We start from the raw sequence: 25002 nt of genomic DNA on the forward strand, positions 1-25002 counted from the left end.
ACTCAAGGGGGTAATTACGGCACCCCCTGGTGGCTCTGAAAGTGTTAAAGGAAAACTCCAACATTTTGGGAAATTAGCTTATTTAACATCTTCCCTGGAGTTAGACAAGAAGATACATACCTTTTTCTTCTCTCTGCATGCATTGGGCTTAGGGTAGGGCTGGGCAATATAACGATAACGATAATTATTACATGGCGTTTTAACATTCGCCGAAATGCTTGATTGTGATTGGTCAATAGCGCTCGTCAGAGGTCCGTTATTACTCGATACCGGACCTCTGCCGAGCAATAATGACCGTTGTTCGCAGCTGGACCAATCAAGCCCACTGACACACACTGCAATCAGACACACCTGCCGGCGATAATAACTTTATTTGGGCTGACAGCGGACGGAGCCACAGAACAACTGCGTCTGCATTTGATCTCGTCTTGTCGATGGTGTAAAATGAATTAGGTATATTGTTAGTAAGTTAGCCATGTAATAAGCGGGATAATGTATAGCTATACTCGGTCATTGTCGCAAAATAATTGACCTTCACTACATTTAGAACACCTCGGCGAGGCGCCTTGGTATTCTAAACTCCGTGTCGGTCAATTATTTTGCGACAATGACCTCGTAGCTATCCCTTACTTATTGCGATATATTTTAATAATCGATATCGGAAGAAAAGAAATATCAAAAATATATATATATATATCGATTTTTTTTGTGGCCTGCAACAGGGCAGTTTTAAAACCAGAGACAGTGGATAGACTTGTCTTTCTTGCCTGCAACTTAAAGTAATGGCTTTGCTTGTCCAAATGACAATACTGACCAAATTGAGATTTATTTTTTTAAACATACATCTGTTTAATAAAAAATAAATAAATAAATAAATAAAAATCTTTTAATACTTGATTTTTTTTTATCGAGTGATATGATATTGTTATCGATATCGTTATCGCAATATCATTTTTTGCCATATCGCCCAGCCCTAGCTTAAGGAACACCTGGACCGTTAGCCTAGCTTAGCTTCATCACTGGAAGTGGGGCAGACATCTAGCCTAGTTCACTACAGTCAGGAAATATACTCCAAATACAATCAAAATACAACTCCCAAACGTAAATCGATAGTTTATTATCCTTGGCCTGCCGTGTGTTTTTGACTTAAGTCTAATCATTAATCTGTACCTTCAGAGCAGTTTGTCTCGAACATTGGCTATAGGCTTCTAAAACAATTGAATAGACTAAACTTCGTTTTAAACTTCTTGAATTCACATTTCTTTAGTTTGCAATAATGTAACTGCAAGCCAATGTTCCGAGACATATTACCTTTTATTGGTTAGATTTAACGGGAGTATTTAACGCTCGGACATTCCAGCTGGCTAAAGTGATATTACCATCCCCTATAGCAGTGGTGCCCACGGTAGATCGCACGCTGGTTTCAAGTAGACCGCGAGATTATTTTGGAAAATCATTGTTACGGGGTCTAGTTAGATCGAGGTGATCGGCAATCGCTTGCTTTTGTTTTCATGAATACCCGGATGTAGAGGAATGTGAAGCACTTTGCTTACAGACGCTGAACTTGATACTTGTGTCTGTCGTTATTCATGCCGTAGAAACATCCACACAAACATGGTGTCAAAAGTAGTTGAACTTACGTCCATGTATACATATTAGCTGACTATGTCACAGTCGGACTCCGGTTCTGAAGACAACATTACGGAGGCCGAGACAAGTAACGTTGGGCTATTGTCAGCTAGCATGGCGGCTAATATTCCACCCCCCTCCCCGATGAGCTTCACAGGCGACTGGAGCGTCAGCTGGGACATATTCTGTGCCGAATATGAGGACTATGCACTCGCTACGGGTATAACCAAGAAGGACATGAACATTCAGGCTGCAACTCTGAAGAGTGTGATGGGAAGCGAATGCAGGCACATTTACAGTCACAACCTGAATCTCACCGAACAGGATCAAGGGGACGCTAAAGTCATACTGGATACGTTTGAAAAGTACTTCAAACCGGCGAAGAACGTCATAATATGAAAGGTACGTGTTCGGGAGCAACAAGAGGAAGGCGAATCCATAGACAGTTTTGTGACCAGACTGAGAGAAAAAGCAGCAACATGTGTACAGGCAGCTAAGAGATGAAATGATTCGTGACAAAATTGTACTAGGTGTTGCAAACGAGAGCATAAGACGCAGACTGTTGAGAGAGAAAGGGCTCACGTTAATCACCGCTGTTGAAATGTGCCGAGCAGCGGAACAGGCTGATATGGGAGTGAGAGCGATGGAGATAGCGAGCCCATGCACCGACGCCGTTCACGCCGTTGCTAGGCAACAAGTCAGGCATAACCAAGGGAGACGGAGCTATTCACCCAGAACTGGAGACAGATTATACATGCAAATACTGTGGCAACTCTCATCCAAGGGGCAGAGAACATTGCCCAGCATTTGGGAAACACAGAATCACCTTGCAAAAGTGTGTCAAAAAAGCAAAAGAAAACCCACTGATGGAAAAGAGCACTGCATTGTAAATACAGCTGACAATTCAGAGCAAGACAGTGAGGATGACATATATGACTGAAATTTAATTCTACAAAAAAAATAGATAAAGGAGAACTATCAGTGACTGTTGACAGACCTTTTTGTGGAATTGTTTTTTGATTGTATTCAACTTTTGCAATGTAAACATGTTTTCTCATGCCCATTGAATTGAGTGTGTGTTGTCAGTGTGTATGCAGAGTGTGAAATAAATGGGTCACGCTGCCTGCATGCCCAACGTGAGAAGTTAGTCTAGTCATTCTTGTAATTCCTACACCATTACAATGATATATAAAATATCATATTATATACCCATTCAATATGCACATGACAGAAAACACTATATGCCATATAATATTTTCTGTCATGTGCACACTGAATGGGTATTACTAATACTAATACCAGCCGAGAGTAGGTCAAATTTGGGCTGGTAGCTCTCGGCTAGGTGGCAAATTAAAAAGTAGATCTTGGTTCAAAAAAGGTTGGGCACCCCTGCCCTATAGGGTTGATATTAGGAGTCATCATAATCGGACTTTATAGAGTGAAATAGGACATCATGAACAATGTAAGAGAGCACAATAACACAAACACATCACATACCTCCCCATCCTCCCGCTTCCCCAAACGAAGGAATAGAAAATAAAAAGAGGACATGTCCTCTTTTCACGCCCTGTCCGGGGTTTATAAATTCATGAAAATGTCCGGGTTTTTCAGTTTCACGGCACTTTGCGAGCGTCTGAAGGCTCGGGCTGCATTTCTCGCCGAATATATAAATTACAGAATTAAAGCGCTATAGCTGCGGCTGGGTGGCGCAGCGGAGATTGCGCTCGTCACCAATGCAAGAGACTCCAGTCTCGAATCCGGGTGTCAGCATTGCCTCCGGCTTGGGCCGGCCGTCATACTGGCTCAATTGGCAGAGTCAGTGAGTGGAAGTCGATGGGTGGTAATCTGGACGTTGTGGACAGCGACTCCTACAGGTCGGTTGGGGGACGCCTGCACAGCAGACAGGAAATAGCAGTGTTGGGAAAGTTCACTTTCTACATGAACTAGTTCAGTTCATAGTTCATAATTCAAAATTTTGAACTAAAGTTCATGGTTTCAAAAATGAACTAATTTATAGTTTATAGTTCTTTAAAAAAAAAAAAAAAATGTAATAGATTTTTCACGTACAGTTACTTGCATTACAAAAACACACATTGGGACAAGGGGGGGGGGGGGGGGGGGTCCTCCAGTTCATCTCTATGCCATCATCCACACCATAAGCAAGCAAAAACAAAACAAAAAGGAAAACAAGCAAAAAGGAAGGCAAACCAAGACAGGCACTGTACAGTATTGCACTTGCCTCGAGCCCATTCACATGTAGACATACATATATTTATTTTTTTCTATCCTAGGTCTGTCCATACAATGGGGCATTGGGCCTCTAGAAGGATCAGCAGGAAAATAGTCTAATAGTGGGGCCCACACCTCCTGAAAGGAAGCGTTGTTGCCTCTATGCATTGCAGAGTCTTTCATGGGGTAGCACACCGAAGATCTCTCTATACCACATTTGTATAGATGGAGGCTTATCCTTAATCCAGTTTATCAGAATGCATTTCCGGGCTGAAAGTAGAAGTTAAGTTTGAAAATGTTGCTTAACGACTTCCGGTTTCCGATCCGCAGCGCATGGCTGGCTGATTTTACGGAGCTTGGCAACCAAACCACATTAAACCTGATTACGTTTTATTTTTTATACCATTTGATTTCTTGAGGTTAGAATTATGTCTAAACAGACGCAGAACAAGATGGGAACCCTGAACGACGTGGATAAGGAACTCATCAGGTCGACATTCCGTGAGGAAACAGATCATCATGGCTAAGCTAGCCGGCAGGGTAGATGCACTACAGGAGACGGTGACCGCCATAGACGCACGATTAGCCATGGCGGAGGGAGGTCTGTCCGCGGTCGTGGAGGTAGCTGAGACCAACGTCGCAGGAATATTATACTTGGAGGACAAAATACGTGATTGTGAGATGAAGTCGGCGGATCTGGAGGACCGTGGTAGAAGATGTAATGTTAGAATATACAAGTTACCGGATGAAACGGAGGAGGACGAACCGATAAAATATGGTGATGATACCAAAATGGTTTCCGAAACTGGCTCGCCCCGAGATCGAAAGAGCGCATAGGATCTTCAGACCCGCTACCCAGTTGAAGGGCGAGCGTGCAAACCCTCGCACATTCATATTCTGCTGCCTGAGATTCCAGACGAGACAGCATATATTGAGAGAGGCCAGACTGAAACCTCCGGTGGTGAACGGCCGTACCTTGAGATTCGCAGCTGACTTTAGCGATTACACAGCTAAACATCGCAAAGCATTCGCCGGCGCCATGGATCTAGCACGAGAGAGGGCGTGGAGGTATATCTACTATTCTCAGCAACGCTGAAGGTGAAGACGGGACGGGGAGAGGTGTCGTGCAACGGCCTATTCAAGTCACCATCCGAGGCGGAGGACTTCATTCGAAAAAGCAACAGTCATTCCGACTGAGAGGAACAGACCGGCCACGGTGGAGCATACACCGAGCGACGGGCAATGAGGGGCCAGAGCGGGTACCTGAGGCTGGCTTCACGCGTGGCCTGCTAACATGCTAGCTATCCAAGCTAACGGCCCTGTAGGAGTGGAGCTGGTTCCACACGTGGGCTGCTAGCATACAAGCTAACGACTCCACTGCACGTGAGCTGTTAGCACACCGGCTAACTATCCAGGCCAGCACTATGGTAAACACGTTCGACCGTGGCTTTCTCAATCCTTCAGGACGGTAATACTTGACTTCTCTATACGGTACTGTCTCAATCACAAACATGATTACTGACTATTTGAATGTAATTCAGACGCCCTGTACTCTTTATCAGTTTTTTCTTTATTCTTTATCTCTTGCCTTTTTTTATCATCTAGCACTCGAACTTATGCATTGAAAGGCGCGAGGTTTGTTACGTATGTTTGTTGTCTTTATTCGGCTCTAACCGAGCGGGATGAAGATCACAATTTTCACTCAAACAGACTGAATGTGCTTATGATCCGTTCAACCGAGGAGGTTGATCCCCTTTGCAACGAACTGTATGCGGGTGGCAGATCGAGTCTATCCTACCGCTGCGGACAATGCATGCATTTAACTCTCTTATCACAGCAGAACACAAGACCGTCACCGACGCTGCACTACCTCAACGATAGCAGCACGGTAATGATCGGGGTTTATTTCCACAGTGGTATTATTTCGACATGTGTTAAGAGTACCTCAATTTAATCAAGTTCAGTTCGGACGAACTATGTTTTTATGTGCCTTTATCGTCTGCATAATGTTCTATGCACTGAGCTCTATATAGATATAGATTGATTCTCTCTGTTGAGAGATGGGGGGTTCCCCTATTCCTAATTCGTTACAATATACAATTCTGGTTAGAATGGTTAAGTTACGTAATGTGGTTTTGGTTGCTGTGACCCGGTCACAGTGCCAAATGATGTTTGATCGACATCTGACAAGATATTTGATGGGGGGGTGGGGGGAGGGATTTTTGTTTTTTATTTCTTTTGTCTCGCTCTACTGTATGTCTGCTCTCGCCCAACAGGACCTTAGCGTGGGGATGTGTATATGTTGTGGTGCTCTACTTCGGGGGAATCACGTTCAGTCATACTGCAACCTGGTTGGACTATGGCTAATTTAAACATCTTGATCTGGAATTCAGGGGGGCTTAATATTCAACATAAACGCACAAGTGTACTAACATGGTTGAAAAGACAGGAGGTTGATGTGGCTTTGCTGAGCGAAACGCATCTTTTGAAGGCTGACGGTGCTAAACTTGCAAACAAATTTTATCATAATATAAGCTCCTCCTCTTTTAGCACTAACTCCCGGGGAGTAGCCATAGTGGCTAAGGGAAGTTGAATATTAAACTGTTAGACGTGTGGTCTGATGCTGAAGGACGAATCACTATTGCAAAGATGGAATACACCAACAGGAATATTGCTCTTATAGCTGCTTACGCCCCTAATGTGTATGACGCGCACTTTTATACTGCACTTACTACAGCGATGCTGAAACTACCTGAGTACTCATTCATAGTGGGTGCTGATTTCAATGCCATGTGGGATCCATTGATTGATAAATCCGGAGATGCTGTAACCCACAATCAAAAGCAAGCTACCGCGGCCCTACGTGGCTGGTCTAAAGACATAGGGGTTATTGATATGTGGCGGTTACTCAACCCAACCTCGCAAGACTACTCTTTTTTTCTCCGCGAGACATAAAACTCTCCAAAATTGATTGTTTTTTCCTCCCATAGGCTATTCGATAGCTTTGACATTGAATTGAAGCCCATTGCACTGTCAGACCACAAATACATCCTCCTTAAGGGTTCGCTCAGCAAAATTACATCTCGTGCCCCTAGATGGCGCTTTAACTCAACGCTGCTGAAGAACGAGGAATTTAACCTACAATTTAGGGAGAAGCTCATTGAATTCTTGCAGTTTAATGCTGGATCGGTACAGGACCCCAGAACTTTGTGGAATGCGGTTAAGGGGTTTATTAGGAGTAATACCACTATTTGCTTCCAATCTCAGCAAGGGGCGTCTCTCCAAGTTAGTAGAATTGGAAGAGCTGCATAAAACAATGATGTCTTCTATGCAGCACAGATACTCTAGCCGACTGGAAATCCAAATTAAAGTGCTGAAAAAGGAGATTAACTCCATTTTAAGACAACAGTCTGAATTTCAAATGCACAGAACAAGACAACACTACTACTTTCATGGCTCTAGACCCAGTCACCTACTGGCTATGAAGATACGGGCCAGCAATCAATTTGCAGATATCCCTGCCATTAAGAACCAACAGGGGTAGATAACCACCAACCCCAACAAAATCAATGATACATTTCACTCGTTTTATTCCAACCTGTATGAGTCGGAAGTGGTCTTTGATCACGCCAAGCTGGAGGACTATCTTAGTCAAATTAACCTACCACAAATCTCAGAGGAGGACGCTAAACGGTTAGCTGAACCTATCACACTAGGTGAGCTCAGGGAAGCAATTGCTGACATGCAGCGGGGCAAGGCTCCTGGTTGGGACGGCATTCCACCGGAACTCTATACTGCGTTTTGGGATATACTTGGTCCCTTATTACTTTCAATGATTTTACACTCAGTCGAGGAGGGCAATTTTTCCAGGGATGTCAATATGGCACTTATATCTGTTCTACTCAAGAAAGATAAGGACCCCACCGAATGTGGCAGCTATAGACCCTTAAAGCCCAATCTCCAGGTTAAACCCTACTGATCAATTATGGGTAGTTTACATCATTGGTATATAATTTCATTATTTATTTATTTCCATTTGACACCGGAAATGCCACTCTGAAAGAGTTAAAAAGGTCCATGCACGAATAACATGCACGCGCGAATCAAAAAAGCTTATCAAACGCCGACGTCACAACAGGACAACAGGTGCATATTAATGAGCCGAATCTAAAAGCTTATCAGACGCTAGCACCTAGCACGGCCGTGACGTCACTTCAGGAAACGTATGCCTTATGTCCGTCCGGGTCATAGTACTAGATCAATGGTGGCTCACTCGGTGCATCACAGTTAGCCTATATCTCCGCCGTCCCTGCTACACGCAGTCGGGACCACTACACTCACTGACGTTAGCCTATAGCCCGCCGTCCCTGCGGGTGGTTCTCTCCTCTTTGTGTGCCCCCGTCCCCGCGGAGGAGCTTGTGGACTCGACAACAGCGGCGGCCGCAGGGCGCCCGAGCCCGCAGCGCTAGTTAGCTCATAGCTATCGTGTAACACTAGCCTTTACGGGCTCGAGCACCCTACGGCAGGGCACCCGTGGGGACGGGGTGTACAGAGAGGAGAGAACCATTTTGGGTCGGCCGTTCATGCCGGCCAGCGAGCCGGATGTCGGGATATGTTGTTAGCACAATAGCTACCAAGCTAAGCTATGTTATCTACTAACGTTATAAACACTATGTGTACAACGACACAATGATTTACATTATTACAAATATGGTAACGTGGTTGTGGCTTTTACAAATAGTGGTTAGCTTTAGAGATGGATGGATGGCTATAATCACGGAGCAATAGTGAGGTGAAACAGATACATTTCCATTCGGCTAGTAGTAGCAAGCATATATCTATGGTAGCAAGGCTCTCTGCCTGCCACTAGCTGTGTGACTCTCAGCGCCCCCTGGTGAGCCCCCTGTTGTCCTGCACCTGTTGTGACGATCATTTCGATTACACACGCACGTTATGAACCATTGATTAAAATATGCATGTGCGTGGTGATTGTGTTGGGCAGACAAAATGTTTGATAAAAACGCTAAAACTGGGTCAATTTCAATACTTTTTTTTCCCCCTTCTTCATGAAAGCCACTGTTGGCCTAGTCCACATTGTTTATTGAACAAAAATACAACGTGGAGGTTGACCTTTAAGTCTCCTGGGCAATTCCAGCGTTATGGATGTTACATTCAAGAGAAAATTGGAAACTTAACTTAACATTGACAAGGCATCGATTTGAATTGGAAGTATAATTTACACATTTTAGTTACACTTAGAGATAAAGATGAGCCTGCAGTAAAAAATTATTTTACCTTTTGGATTTTGAGATAGGTGACAAAATACACAGCGTTATGGATGTTACGGAAATGGACAAGCTTTTCGGACTCACTGAACACGTGATGAAAATTCTGTGAATATCTTTTTCAAAGAATAACATGTTTACTATCACTTTGTAGGGAAGGGTTTGAGGTACCCAAAAAGCACATTCAGGAAAACCTGGCATTTCCTCTCAAGGAATGAATCACAAAAAAGTGCCGTTATGGATGTTACATTTATGCGTTATGGATGTTACATGTCTGAAATAGACAAAAAACACTATCAAAAATAGGGCTTTACCCACATGTGTTTGACTTCGGTGGACCATTTTTGAGGGTCAAACCAGTCTGGATTCATGTTGTAGTCTTTCACCACTTGGCCAGTAACAGGAATTCGGCGAGAAGACGCCGGATCACAGTGGTGGATTTGAACGAGGTAGGTAACTGTTTCTGGCAGGCTTATGTTGTTGTCTCAAAACATAGCAAGTAGCTAACGTCCCACTGTCAGCTGGCAAGTGTTGTAAGTTGCCTCCTATGTTCCATTACAGACCAGCCGTCTTGCCTCCTATGTTCCTATGGGGCGGGCCATTTGTTTTCCTGCTCCAGAGGAGCTGGCTGCAGTTGGACAAGGATTTGGTCAGCTATCAGGGCATACAGTCTTTGACAAAGCAGTGGGTGCAATAGACTGCTGCCACACAAGGATTAAACCCCCCTCGCGGAACCGATTAGACTATTTAAATTATAAAAGTTTTTTTTTCTATTAACATGCAGGCCATTTGCGATTCAGCTGGGAGATTCCTTGACGTCTTTGTGGCCTACCCAGGTTCGGTTCATGACAGCCGGGTCCTGAAGAACAGCTCATTCTATGTGGCCAGAAAGTACCCTGCCACCGATGGGTACTTCCTCCTTGGTGATGGGGGTTATCTTTTTTTGGAGACTCCAGTGTGCCTGATCACCCCTTACAGAGAACCTGTACGTGGTCACGTGCAGGAGCAATTCAACTACCGTCACTCAAGGGCTCGTTCCATCATAGAACAAGCCTTTGGGATGATGAAGACACGATGGAGGTCAACCCTTTTCAGGGCATTGGAGGTCAGTCCAACATTCGCTCCCTTGGTGATTGGATCATGTGCCTTTCTCCACAACATGTGCCTGGACAACAGTGACATGTTGGAGCCAGATGATGAGCCAGTAGATGTGGCACAGGACAACCTCGACCCTCAACCTGCTGGTGAGCCCCTTGCACAGAATGAGACCCCAGGGAACGCAACAAGGGACAGACTTGCTACCCTCATCTCTGGACATGTGCATTGTGCAAGCCCCAGGTCAACCTGCTGACCTGAATGCCGCAGTCTGAGCACCTGAGTCTTTTGTTCATTCAGGCGACGAAAATGCCTTCTTCTCGCAGAATTTCTGTTACTGGCCAAGTGGTGAAAGATGAATAAGGCAAATGCTACGACAGCTGCTGGCACCGGCATTATGATGGATGGCATGTGTTGGAAGTTGGTCTGAGCACCAGAGTTTTTTGTTCATTAATTAATTAATTACATAAAAAGGTTTTTGGTATCCAAACTCTTGACTTTGTGTTGGTATTTTGTAGCACAAGTGTTAATCAAATGTTAGTCAGGTTCCTTATATTCATACAGTATGTCAGTCAAATAGAAAATGAATGGGTGAGACTATAATAAAGCATACAGTAGTACTACATGGTATTGCATGGTACTACATGGCAGTATAGCGTACTACATGATACAACAGAATATGACCATGGTAGTACAGGGTACAACATGGTATTGCAGGTTAATACAGAGTACTGCAGTGTATTACATGGTACTGGTAGTACATATTAAATTGTACTACAGGATACAACAGGGTACTTCATGTTACTAAAGGATAATACATGTTACTAGGGCTGTCCCCGAATAAGGATTTGGATGGTCGACTAGGATTGGCCAAAATTTGCCGTTAGTAGACTATTGGTCGACTTAAAAAAAAAGTATAATATAAAAAAAAAAAAATGTATATATTTTTTTATTTTTTATTCTTCCATTTGGGCTGTGGGGGGTGCTTAATGTCTGAAGGAGTCGACTGAAGGCTTCTTGTCCTCTGCAAAAGCATGCAATTGGTCCACTGATGGATACATCTTGATATTTGTCTAGTCTAGTGTGTTCATTAGATGGGTGAAATCCTCTTTCAGTGCCTCTGTGCCTGTTTTCGTAGGCAGTTAGCCTCTGGTATGCGTGCCATTAGCGTTAGCCACGCTTCTAGGCCTCTTTTCTTTTGGAAAGAATGATACAAAAAAATAAAAAGAATGTATATATATTTTTTTTTTAATTATTATATTCGACTAAGAGGTTGGCCAGTCGACTACGGCTCCTTTAGACCGATTAGTCGACTAATCGATTAATAGGGGTCAGCCCTACAACATTTTGTATTATGTATATTATTTATGCTTAGCATACACAAAAACCTAAGACACTGTTATGCCAGCCATAATGGATTTAATCTGCCGTCTTGGATATGAAGTGTTATTAATCTTTCCATGTATTATTCATATTAGTCTTGAAATTCTGAAAATAATGATGTATAGGTTTATGTAATAAGAAAATAGTTTAAAAGATAAACTTGAATTTCATAATTTGTGTGTTCTATAGTTCTCTTGATATAAATTCTAGTAATTCGCAAGTATATGTAAAGAGAATACAAATCCACTGCAAATATTAACAATTGTAGAAAATAAACTTTAATAAATAATAATTTAACACAGTACCCACCCTATTCTGTCATTTTGTCAACCATGCGTTCAAACAGGGCCAAGAAGCGATCCGTTTTGGCCTCCCTCTCTTCATGGCGCTTCTGTTCATTCTCAGATTCCTTCTTCAGGAAATCTAGCAATGGGTTGTTGCTTCTGGCCTTTTTCTTTACAGGGGAAGGAGTGGTGGGGACAGCAGGGTTGGGCAGAGATGAGGTAGAGGCTGCTGCAGCAAGGTCAGTGGGCTCAGCAGAGGTAACAGGGGTCTCCTAAAAACAAAAGAAAACAAAAGAAAAGTCCAAGGCTACTCAGTCTTGAGTTCAGAGTACTGTATTGACATGCACATCTAAACCGTATGCTTTCATACAAACCTCATCTAACTCTGGCTGGAAAGATGCCACCACAACAGGAGGGGCAATTGAAGGCCTAGCACCCATCACCTCATGCATGTCTGCAAAATATTGCCAGGTCGCAGCCGTTACCTCGCCACTCTCTGTCCCTGACCCAGTCCTGGGAGTTTTGAGATCCTGAATACAATTTTAAAAACACACAGACACACAAACACACGCCTCAGCATGAAGGAAAGTACTAATCACAACAGTTTTCCTTCAGTAGGCTAACATTACTGTCACAACCAAGACAACCACTTGTCTGGTAACAAACCATCATTTGACAGTTCTTTTGTAGTATACAAATAATTTAGCTAGTCAAACAATATGTAATAAGTGGCTTGTAGATTTGGGCCCACCAGTCACTGTGGCTGATAAGACAAAGGTTTCTTGCCCTGGTCACTAAGCACAACATGTTATTTGCATAGATTTTCCACTGACAACTGTTCAAGCCACCTTATATTTCTTTTTTAAGTTCTCCCATTTTTTGGAGATCTGCTGGGTGGTCACCTTGCCCTCAAGGCCCAATTCTTTAATCAGTGACCTATACAGAGACAATAATACGGGTTAACGTTATAATACGTGGATGTTAATGGAACTGAACAATGTGGTAACATTGCAAATGTAAACGGACAGACACTCACTCCCACAGCTGTTTAGCAGAATATTTCTTTTTGGTGAACTGCTCCTCCTTCTCCATTCGATAGCGGATAAGCAGCCTGGTTTGTTTGGGGTTCCCTAGGGTATTAAAATGTGTGTTACGTTAGCGATTTTTTATTGGTTCGTCATGCCAAACAAATGACATAATCCAACATATATGTAAACAACTAGCATCCAGTTGACTGTATATTTGTTTAATGATTCATTACGAAGGAATCAATACTTACATTTGTATGAATTACTGGTACCTCTCTCTGGCATTTTCATTTTTTTTAAATTTGCGAAAGGTTTGGAGTGCATTCTGGGAAATATAATCTCTCCCTTGTTATCGAGCCTGCATCTTGGCACACTCCGTTTGTAGGGGCATCTGGAGGGCTGAAACGTCACTACACCTTGATCGAAAGTGAAATGGGACAACCCTACACTTCGCAGGAACGTGCAAAACAGAGGGGTAGGGCCAAGTGGTAGAGCCAAGGGGAGAAATAGGACGCAGCATAAATGTCATGTGTTCAAGTAAATCCTTAACAATCAATCAATCGATCTTTGATTAATTGTTAACCTCCCTAGTAGAAAGAGAAAGTAGCATACCGATATCCTGGTCTGTGTCCTCCTCCTTCATCTCAAAGGAAATATCCCCGGGTGGGTCAAGTGTGTCCTCCTCCTCTTCCGTTTTAATAATCAGTAGGTCGCTGGGTGAACCTGGGGCAGATGGAAACCATAACTAAGTATTTATAGTCCAGTACTTTGTAAAGCATTTTAAAGCCAGTTTTGTTTGTGTGAAAAATAATCGATTCAAAACGGCATTACCGATTGCTTGGAAGGAGCAGCTTGATAAGACTCACACAATATGCAAGCTTTGCAAAACAACAGTGAAGTATTTTGGGAATATTACAAACAAGAGGACTCGCATCACTTTTAGCCTAAAGGCAGCATTTTGTCATAATGAATCTAGTCAACTTCCTCTTGTAGATTGGACTGATAGGGCTGAAACGATACCTTGAGAAAGTGTTTTGCAGATGATTATTAAAAGGAGACATATTTTAGTCCTTTTCAACAAGATAATATAAGTCTTTGATGTCCCATAAATATGTTTGTGAGCTGCCCCATTAACATTTAGCTAACGATTTTATCCAAAGCGACTTACAAATTGTGTACAACAAGTCAGCAGGAGGGGTACATCTCTGGCGGCTAAGGGTAAGTGGTATTGTTTGTCTAGCAGTGCCAAACGTAAGTGCTTCACTCTAAATGCATAGTAGTAGGGGTGGAACGGTACGCATTAGGCTTGGGTGGTATGACGGTATTACGGTATACCGGGGTATTTAGAGATACCGACGGTATACCGTCAAAATCACAGTTGGGGTTCAGTTTCCATTTACACTGAAACGGAGTTTCGACGGGGACTGCATTGGTTGTAGTGCACACACACAGCACGGCCAGCAGAGGGCAGGGGAGGCTGTCCCTATTTCCCGCACAGAGCTGAGCTGAGCAAGATGGTGGCAGCATTGGCTATTGTGAGTCACGTGAGGAGAACTAACCTGTCACACTAACCTGTATGCATTTCCTCTATCTCTGAGCAGACTGCTAAAGCAATAATAATAATACGTTACCATTGAACGATGAAGCGTCGAAGTTAACCACCGTCACTGCAGCCCACGATGAGCTCCCTGACCACAGATGGCTAACGTTTTGTCAAACAAGAGCTAAACTTGCACACACTTGTCGCATTTGGACAATTAAAGGACTGGAGTCTGTTCGGATTTAAGCAAAACCCTCGCCGCCACGAGTCGCCAGTGACTTCATCCAGCACAACGAGACTACGAGAGACGGAGGCACTTCTTTGGGAATGTAATATAAAACGGGGTGAGTGAGTGTTGACATTTTTTAATCCTAATGCAACTGGCTCACGTTGATACGTTGGTGCCGGGCTGCCGGCTAACTAGCTACCGTTAGCTCACGTCGATACCTGGATGGTGCCGGCAGGCGGCAGTGGGCTACCTTCTGTGATTTGTTTACTTCGAGGTTGAAGAAAGTGCACTTTCAGGTTGAAAGAACGGCCCTAATCTCAACGTGTTTCAATATAAGCAAGCGTTATGTATGGTGATAATAACGAGTATATTGTTAGCTCCGCCCCCCCCCCCACGCTGATGAAAATGAAAGTCATACCGTCATATACCGTATACCGGGGTATTAGGTCATCAAGGTGTGACGGTATGAAAAAAACGCTACCGCCCAAGCCTAGTACGCATTCTAACCGTACACCGTTTGGCACGACCTCCACGGTTCGGGGCGTGTGTGTATTGTTCGGTTTAGGGGATGCACAAAAAAATCTTTATTTGGCACGGAGGCGGGAGAGGTGACGCGCCGGCTGCTGGCAGCAGATGCTAGTCAGTTTGTGGAAATGGCAAGCGCAATATAAATCAATCTTCATTAAGACTTTAAAAACATAGGCATTAACATTACATAGGCCTACACACACACACACGTACAACGCACGTTGGTAGCCCGCCAGCTCCAATACAGCCAGTGAAATCATTATCAGACAGACATCAATGAAATGTTACCATAGCTAGCAGAGGAGAAAATGGGAGTCTGAGGGGGGATGTCGAAAGACAATGCCGTTTATTCAACATTCAAGAAGGCTAACATACGACTTCCGGTATGAGAGCAGACGGGTAACACACGTGCGAAAGAGCTCCTGGTCAAATGAGTGAAAAAACTGATAAAAAAAGACCCGAAAAGTAATTAAAAAGGAAAATGCTCACGAGAAGTAAGGAAGAGACAACGATTGTGAAGGAAATAGAAATGGAGAACATACGAGAAGGAGAGAATCCGAAGAAACAGAATCCCCGGAGCGAAGCCGAGAAAAGCCAGGCGAAAGAAGGGGGAGGTACCGCTGAGGCAGACACGGTAATGCCAGGATGGGCCGTGAACATGCAGGCCGGGATACTGGAGAACATAACAGCGGCGATAAAACTGAACACGGACACGATAAGGAATGATATTGGGAAGCTACGGGAGGAATTGAGGAAGGAACAGGAGGACTTCAGAGGTGAAATGAATACAGAAATCAAAAGGGTGGAGGAGAAGATGGCGGAACAGAACAGAAACGTGACCGAGTTACAGACTAGGACGGCTCACGCGGAGGAATGGAACACGGAGATACACGAGGTATTAACATGTGTGATTCAGAAACAAGAACAGATGGAGACAAAGATGTCGGACATGGAGGGGAGGTCACGGAGAAATAACATCAGAATATGGGGACTGAAAGAAGGAGTCGAAGGGGAATCGGTGACCCTATATGTGGAAAAACTTATCAAAGAACAAATGAAGGAAACGGGACTGGAAAAAATGGAGATACAGAGGGCCCACAGGGCGTTGGCGCCGAGACCACAACCGGACAGACCTCCGAGGGCGGTGATTATTAACTTTCTGAGATTCGAGGTTAAGGAATTGGTACTCAGAACCGCGTGGACCAAGAAGATTGAAATCGAAGGGAAAAGACTATCATTTGATCACGACTACTCGACAGCGGTAGCGATAACACGCAGGACCTACGCGGGGCTGAAGAAAACCCTGAAAGAAAATGGAATGAGATTCCAGTCACCCATGACCTCGCTAAGGATTCACTGGGAGGAAGGAGCGGCGATGTACGCGACGGCACGAGAAGCGGAGCGAGAGATGAGACGGCGAGGGATGAGGATGTCGGAGGACGGAGAAGGAAGGAGGCGGGAGGAACAGACGCGGAGCCTGCAGCAGAGATTGGAGGGAGCACGCAGGTGGATCAGAGTGGGAGACCGAAACAGGAGGGAGGAGAGAGGAGGAGGTGAAACGTGACGGAGCGAGGACGGAGACGGATGAGGAGGCCAGACGGAGAGGAGGCGGGAGGAGGCGAACGGATGAGTACACACACAAGAGATTGAAAAAACTATTCAAATAGAGACAAAGTATAGAAACTGAAATAACATATGCATAAGCACACATTCCCAGGTAGAGGCAGGATATAGAAATGAACGTAACGTATACATGGACACATAATACACAAGCTGATGGAGGAAATAAATGGAAATATAACTAGGTTTGATAGGCGAGACACAGACCATACTGAAACAGATACATAGAAACACGCTGTGAGTAACACAGTTGGGAGGGATTAAGGGGATAAATGGACATCACATAGAAAATAGAGGAGAGGAAAAGAAAATAATAAGGGGTACACGGTAGACACCGCACACGGATATGGGAGGAAGGAGGGACAATGAAACATATGAGTCACATTGAGAGGGAACAAGAAAAGAGGGTCTTTGATCAAAAGGAAGGACAGAGCGCTTTTGACCAGGAGCTCGAAAGCAAAAAAAAAAACAGTAAGAAAGCTGGACAAATATGACGAGCGATTGGGGGCAAGGGTTTCAAACCCCCAAGCTGTCAGGAGGGGGCCACTCGCTAGGAGGGCAATTACCCCTCACCCACCAGCAGGGGACAGGGGGGGACACAGGGACCCCCCGAACGCCTTGGGAGCACTTTATGTAAAGTTTATGTTTTTTATTTATGTTAACCATTATATGTATTCGGTGAAGAGAGCGGAGGCTCCAACCGGAGGGGGGAATGAGTGTGACATGGGGGGGACTGACAGACGAAAGAAGAAGAAAGATGACAAGGGTTAAAGGTATAAAAATTATGTCGTTAAACGTTAATGGAATGAATAATGCGATAAAAAGGGGCAAAGTGATGTTGAAATGTAAAAAAAGTGAGATGGAAGTGATTTTTCTGCAGGAGACACATTTGGTAGCACAGGGTCATGAGAAACTGAAGAGATTTGGATATGAAAATGCATACTATAGTTCCTTTGAACAAAACCCGAGGAGAGGAGTAATCACGTTAATCAAAAACAGTCAAATTTGAATTGATCAAGGAAGTAAGAGACAAGGAGGGAAGGTTTGTTTTGGTGAAGGGGAAAATGGAGGGCCAAATGGTTACGTTAGTAAATGTTTATGCACCCCCAGAGAGTGAGAGGGATTTATATGAGACCATTTTTGACATGATAGTGATGGAACTAGAAGGGATATTGATATGTACGGGAGATTTAAACGTAGTACTGAATCACGACCTAGACACCACGAGTACTAGAAAAGGACGGGCGCCCATCAGTAGATATATGAATATTCAGATGACGGAAATGGGAATTACAGACGTTTGGAGGGAGATGCACGCCATGGACAGGGAATACACACATTACTCACACCCACACGTGACGTATGCGAGAATAGACTACTTTTTGATGACGACGGGGGACAGTTACAGGGCACGGGAGAGCAGTATAGGAGTGGCGGACATATCGGATCACAGTGCCATATATCCGACAGTAGATCTAGAAGGGAGACGGAGGAACACGATTTGGAGACTAAATGAAATGACTAACCACTGCTCCCCAGACCTGGAGTTTATCACGATAAAATGTCGACCCTTCTTCCTCCCAAGAGAGTTAACGTCCATCATCCTCATCGGAGTGTACATTCCACCACACGCGAACACTGAGGTCGCACTTTCAAAACTTCACAACGAGGTAAACAAACTCCAGGCAGCTAACGTTGACGCGGCCATTTTGGTCTTGGGGGATTTCAACAGCGCGCGTCTTAAAAAGGTGCTGCCGAATTTCTATCAGCATGTGACCTGTCCCACCAGAGGCGAGAACATATTAGACCATGTATACTCGCAATTTAAGAATGGGTACAAGTCACAGGCTCTTAGTCCATTCGGTAAAAGCGATCACGCCGCAATTTTTCTCTTGCCTAAGTACAAACAGTGTCTCAAGCGAACGCCGGTGGTCTCGCGAGAGGTTAAGCGTTGGACCGTGACGTCAGTAGAGTCACTCCAAGCAGTGCTGGGAAGCACAGAATGGAGTGTACTCCGTGATAACACAGCCAATATTAACGAATACACCGAAACGGTGATTGACTATGTCTGTACTCAGGTAGAAGTAATAATCCCCACCACCAAAATTAATATCTACCCAAACCAAAAGCCCTGGGTAGACAAATCCGTCCGTGAGGCTCTGAAAGTGCGCACATCAGCATACAACACCGGGCTGGTGACAGGCAACATGGAAGAACACAAGATGGCAAGATACAACGTCAGGAGAGCAGTAATAGAGGCAAAACGGCGTTACAGGGATAAAGTTGAACTTCAGTTTGAACAGGCTGACTCTAGAGGCATGTGGCAGGGCCTCAGAACAATGACAGACTACAAAGGAACCCCCCTCAAACTGAACAGTGACATCTCCTTAGCAAATGATCTCAACTCCTTCTATGCGAGGTTTGAGGCTGTGAATAACAACACCAGCCTACAAACCACGGCAATGGGGGGGGGGGGGGTCTGCTGATGGAGACTCAGTGTTCAGGGTAACAGAGCATGAGGTGAGACGGATCTTTAAAAAAGTGGATATCAGGAAGGCAGCAGGACCGGACGGCATCCCCGGCCGCGTCCTAAAAGTCTGTGCCGACCAACTGGCCCCGGTATTCACTGACATCTTCAACCTGTCCTTGGAACAGGCCGTCATCCCCACCTGTCTGAAGAAGTCCACCATCATCCCTGTACCCAAAAAATCTACGCCCGCTTGCCTCAACGACTACCGCCCTGTAGCCCTCACCTCCATAGCCATGAAGTGCTTTGAGAAGCTAGTGAAGGGCTACATCTGTTCCTCCCTCCCCATCAACCTGGACCCTCTGCAATTTGCATATCGCCCCAACAGGTCCACGGAGGACGCCATAGCCCATGTGCTGCACACAGCAGCATCACATCTGGACAAGAGGAAGGGGAACTATGTGAGAATGCTGTTCATCGACTACAGCTCAGCATTCAATACCATAGTCCCCTCCAAACTCATAGCCAAGCTCAGGGACCTGGGCTTGAACTATGACCTGTGCCAGTGGGTCCTGGACTTCCTGACGGGCAGACCCCAGGTGGTAAGAGCCGGCAACTGCACCTCCTCATCCATCACGCTCAACATAGGGGCCCCCCAGGGCTGTGTTCTGAGCCCCCTCCTCTACTCCCTGTACACACATGACTGCGTAGCACAGCGGAACAACAACACCATCATCAAATTTGCTGATGACACAGTAGTGGTGGGCCTGATCTCTGCCAACGACGAAAGGGCCTACCTGGAAGAGGTAGAGAACCTGTCACAGTGGTGTCAGGAGAACTGCCTCTCCCTGAACGTCAGCAAAACAAAAGAGATGATTGTGGACTTCAGGAGGTCGGGGGTCAAGGACTACAGCCCCCTCAGCATCGACGGGGCACCAGTTGAGAGAGTGAACAGTTTCAAGTACCTCGGAGCCCACATATCCGAGGACTTGACATGGACCACACACATTGACAGTGTTGTGAAGAAGGCACGACAACGCCTCTACTTCCTCAGGCGCCTAAGGAAGTTCCAAGTCAGTCAGAAGATCCTTAGGAACTTCTACTCATGTACAATAGAGAGCATCCTGACCGGCAACATCACCTCCTGGTTTGGGAATAGCACTGCACAAGACCGTAGCAGACTACAAAGAGTGACACGTTCAGCCGAACGCACAATTAGAGGGGGGCTTCCCACCCTCCAGAACATTTACAACAAGCGGTGCAAGGGGAAGGCTAAGAGAATTATTAAGGACTCGAGCCACCCGAACAACTGCCTCTTTGAACTGCTGCCGTCAGGCAAGCGATACCGGAGTCTTATGGCGAGCACAGAAAGACTCAGAAGGAGCTTCTATCCCCAGGCCATCAGGCTGCTAAACGAACAATAATCGCTAAACGAACAATAATCACTATGCAACAACCATCAAATGCACACAGCACACACACCCACACGCACACACACACTCACTCAAACAAACAACACACTGCAGCACCCACTCTCCACACTTTAGATCACACAAACACACTTACACTTTATATTTATTGATAAAGGATTTGCACTACAACTCGTACACCTACTGTGAATTGTACCTAAACTGCACCTCGTCCATTTATGCCTTGCACTATATAGTATTGTATATTAGTACACTGCACAGTATTGTATATTGTATGGTAACTACGTCTACGAACATTGTACATATGTCTAAACTGAACACTGTGACCTCTTTTTTTTCTTCTAATTTTTACTATGTTTTTATTTCATACTTATCTTGTCATGCACAGTCTCTGGAGCGCAACAGTAAGAAGCATTTTGTACAAAAGTATTCTGTACTTCTGTATGACAACTATTAAAGAAACTTGAAACTTGAAACTTGAAATGTAGGAATATTAAATAACAAAGGGGTGGTGAGTCAGATCAAGGAGGAGATAGCCAGATATAAGGAAGAAAATGACAACGGGGCGGTAGACCCGAACATTCTATGGGACACACTGAAGGTAGTGATAAGGGGGAAATTGATGGAAAAAACAGCAATGCTGAAGAAGGCCAGAACGGAGACATATCACAATCTGATAGGGAAGCTAAAGAAGCTAGAGGGGAGACACCAGATATCAAAAGAACAGGAAACGCTCGGAGAAATCAAAGAAGTAAAGGCCAGGATAAATAGGGAATTATTGACGGAAATAGAAAAGAAAGCGAGGTTCATGAAACAAACGTACTATGAAGGGGGACCAAAAGCGACCAGACTGTTGGCTAGGAGAATTAGAATGCAACAGAAGTTGAACACGATACACACAATAAGGGATACAAAGACTAATGAAATATTGAGGGACCCAGCTGAAATAGAGAGGACATTTAGAGAATACTATGAGAAATTATACACACAGCCAAAAGCAGCGGGAGAAGAGGAAATAGAAACATATCTGGAGAAGCTAGAGTTACCATCGATAGGGAAAGAACAGAATGAAGAGTTAAATAAAATAATTACGGAACAAGAACTGGAAGATGCAATTAGTAGAGCTAAAAACAACAAGTCTCCGGGGAGCGACGGATTCCCATCGGAATTCTACAAGACATTTAGAACTGAATTAGCACCCATGTTAGGGGCGGCGTTCAGACACACGATGGAAGAGGGGAAAATGCCCCCCTCGTGGAAGGAAGCCATAATCACCACGATACCGAAGGAAGGGAAGGATAGGGAATTATGTAGTAGTTTCAGACCTGTGTCCATACTCAACGTAGATTACAAGATGTATACATCGATAATATCAAAAAGATTTGAGACGTTTATGCCAGACATTATAGATGAAGATCAAACTGGATTTATTAAAGGGAGACAGACACAGGACAACGTGAGAAAGACATTACACATAGTAGAGGAGATACAAAAACAAGGGGGTAGCGCGGTACTGATTAGCCTAGATGCAGAAAAAGCGTTCGACAGTGTGAGCTGGACATTTTTATATAAAACATTGATGAGGTTCGGACTGAACGGGAGGGCGATGAAGATGATCAAGGCGCTATATCAAGAGCCGACAGCGAGGGTTAAGGTGAATGGCAGCTTGACGGATAGAATCAGATTAGAGAGGGCTACCAGACAGGGATGTTGTCTCTCACCGACGCTCTTCGCCGTTTTCATAGAACCACTGGCACAACTGATCAGGCAGACCGAGGACATCAAGGGAGTAAGGATAAAGGGAACGGAATATAAACTAGGCTTATTTGCAGACGACGTGATAGTATACATGAGGCAACCAGAAAAGAGCTTCCCGGCACTGATGGATCTACTGAAGGAATATGGTCACTACTCAGGATACAAACTAAACGTGACAAAGACACAGACCTTAGCATGGAACTACTCTCCAACGACGGAAATTAGAGAACAGTACGGGATAAGATGGGACATGGACAAGATTAAATACTTGGGGGTGAACATCACGAGAGGGGTGGAGAAACTGTTTGAGGCGAATTATACACAGATAAATCAGAACATCAAGAGAGACCTAGAGAGATGGACAGTAATGCCCTTGGACTTCAATTCAAGAATAGAGGTCATTAAAATGAACATACTATCAAGGTTACTGTACCTATTCCAGTCACTACCGATACAAATACCACAGAATCAATTCAGGGAGTGGGACAGACTGATATCGAGGTTCATATGGGCGGGGAGAAGACCACGGGTCAGATATAAAACACTACAACTACCAAAGGAAGAGGGAGGGATGGCAGTACCCAGCCTACAAGATTATTACTATGCAGCACAACTGAGAGCAGTGACGTGCTGGTGTAACGACAGATATGAGGCAAGATGGAAAGACATTGAAAAGGAAGGGGAGGGATACAAGGTACAAGCTCTGGTGGGGGATAGGGAACTATTTAAAGAAAAAGAGGGACTATTAGATCCAATCACCAAATACACCTTGACCATATGGAACAGAGTAGTAAAAACACACAAATTGGAGAAGCAGTCAGGGGTCCTGAGATGGGTAGCACATGACAAGAGATTCAAACCAGGGAGGTTAGACCATGGATTCAGAAGGTGGGAGAGGGGGGGGGGGCAACAGCAATATGCAAAATGATAGAGAAGGGAGAAATGCAGACACTACAAAAATTAAAGGAGAAATTTGGACTAGAAAACAGGGACCACTTCAGATATCTACAGGTTAGAGACTACTACAACAAAGAAATAAGGGGGGCCAAAGACGAGGAACAGAATGGAATAATAAAGATGATAGTATGGGCATATGAAGGGGGGCAAGGAAGAGTAATATCAGCAATATACCGGGCTATAATGACCAGCAAGGGACACACGACCGATTACATAAGGGAGAAATGGGAGAGAGAGCTAGAGATAGAAATAACAGGGAAGGAATGGGGGAACATATGCGAGGTACAACATTCAACAACAGGATCGAGAATATGGAAAGAATTTGGATGGAAAAACATAATCAGATTCTTTATAACCCCAGAGCTGAAGGGAAAATATGCACCAACACAAAAAGCATGCTGGAGGATGTGTGGGAAGGAGGGGGCAAATCACACGCACATATTCTGGGGATGTCAGAAGCTGAAGGGGTATTGGGAGGAGATAGGGGAAGCAATGATCAGAATATTAGGATACGGGATTAGAGCTGCCGCGGTATTGATGTTTTCCTTACCGCACACATTTGCAAAATATTTCCTACCGCCGCGGTAATAAACACACACACACAAAAAAAAAAAGTTTGAATGCATTTTTTTTGTAGTCTACTCTTTATATAGCATATAGCCTGCCTCTAGTCTAAATGTCTATCTTTAGAGGATGACTTTGCAGCATGAATATTGTTTGGGATTCGGCATGCACGCATTCGTTATTAAAAGTGAAACACGGATTCGAAGTCTCCCCTCGGTGTCGCGCCCGCCGGTTACCCCCCCGACCCTTTCTTCTTCTTATTATTATAACGTTACTACTTATGATTACAAAGGCATTCGATTTGTGGCATTAACGTTAGTATAGTTACACGTTCGTATTTACCGGACCACATAGCAAGGCAAGCGTTACTCAATTAATATCTAAGTTCCTTTCTTTGCTCAGAGTGTATGGGTGAAACAAAAGGCAAAGTGAAAGTTAATAAACAAGAGAAAAAAAAAGAAAGGACGAAGGAGAAGGGAAGAAAGAAACTCAAGGAGGGTCTCTGGACCCAGATCACACATACAAACCTTAGTCAGCATTTATTGTCTTTGAGTAGGAATTACCTGTTTATGCCTGTTTAAGGGAGATACACAATCAGCCTTTGTGTCAAATACCTAGAAAACAACAGTAGGGGAACCAGACAACTAACCATGTGATACCCATGTAAATATTTATGTGCACTGTTTTTTCTTTTTGTTTTTATTGTGATACTAGTCTCTTCATTTTTTATTATTTATTTTTTGTAAGTGCTGTCTGTCTAAATAAATGTTAATAAAAAATTTAAGTTTAAAAAAAAAAAAAAAAGGCTAACATACAACTGTGTTTACTATTAACTCCAACCGGGACTATTGCCGCTTTTCAACTCGATTCGACTCTACTCAAATTCCACTGCAGGTAGAGTCGAGAACGAAGGTACCACACGCTAAATTGTCCATGGGGACCCCCAACCTGAACCCATAGACAGTTCCGTGGGTGA

At 44.3% G+C, this 25002-nt stretch overlaps 1 protein-coding gene across 1 annotated transcript in view; it reads right to left on the reverse strand.

Annotated features, from left to right (window-relative positions):
• The window catches only part of LOC311241263 (uncharacterized protein), a 62196-nt gene that overhangs the window by 8365 nt on the left and 28829 nt on the right, over nt 1–25002 (reverse strand). The window contains exons 3-8 of the mRNA XM_084330027.1: nt 13546–13656; nt 13185–13376; nt 12942–13035; nt 12754–12841; nt 12280–12435; nt 11931–12177 (exon numbers count right to left, since the gene is read on the reverse strand). Coding sequence (XP_084186153.1) covers nt 11932–12177; nt 12280–12435; nt 12754–12841; nt 12942–13035; nt 13185–13376; nt 13546–13656 — 887 coding nt within the window. The 3' untranslated portion in view covers nt 11931. The remainder of the gene's footprint in view (nt 1–11930; nt 12178–12279; nt 12436–12753; nt 12842–12941; nt 13036–13184; nt 13377–13545; nt 13657–25002) is intronic.

The sequence above is a fragment of the Notolepis coatsorum genome, assembly GCF_963971535.1.
Source record: "Notolepis coatsorum genome assembly, chromosome: 1".
Classification (NCBI taxonomy): Eukaryota; Metazoa; Chordata; class Actinopteri; order Aulopiformes; family Paralepididae; genus Notolepis; species Notolepis coatsorum.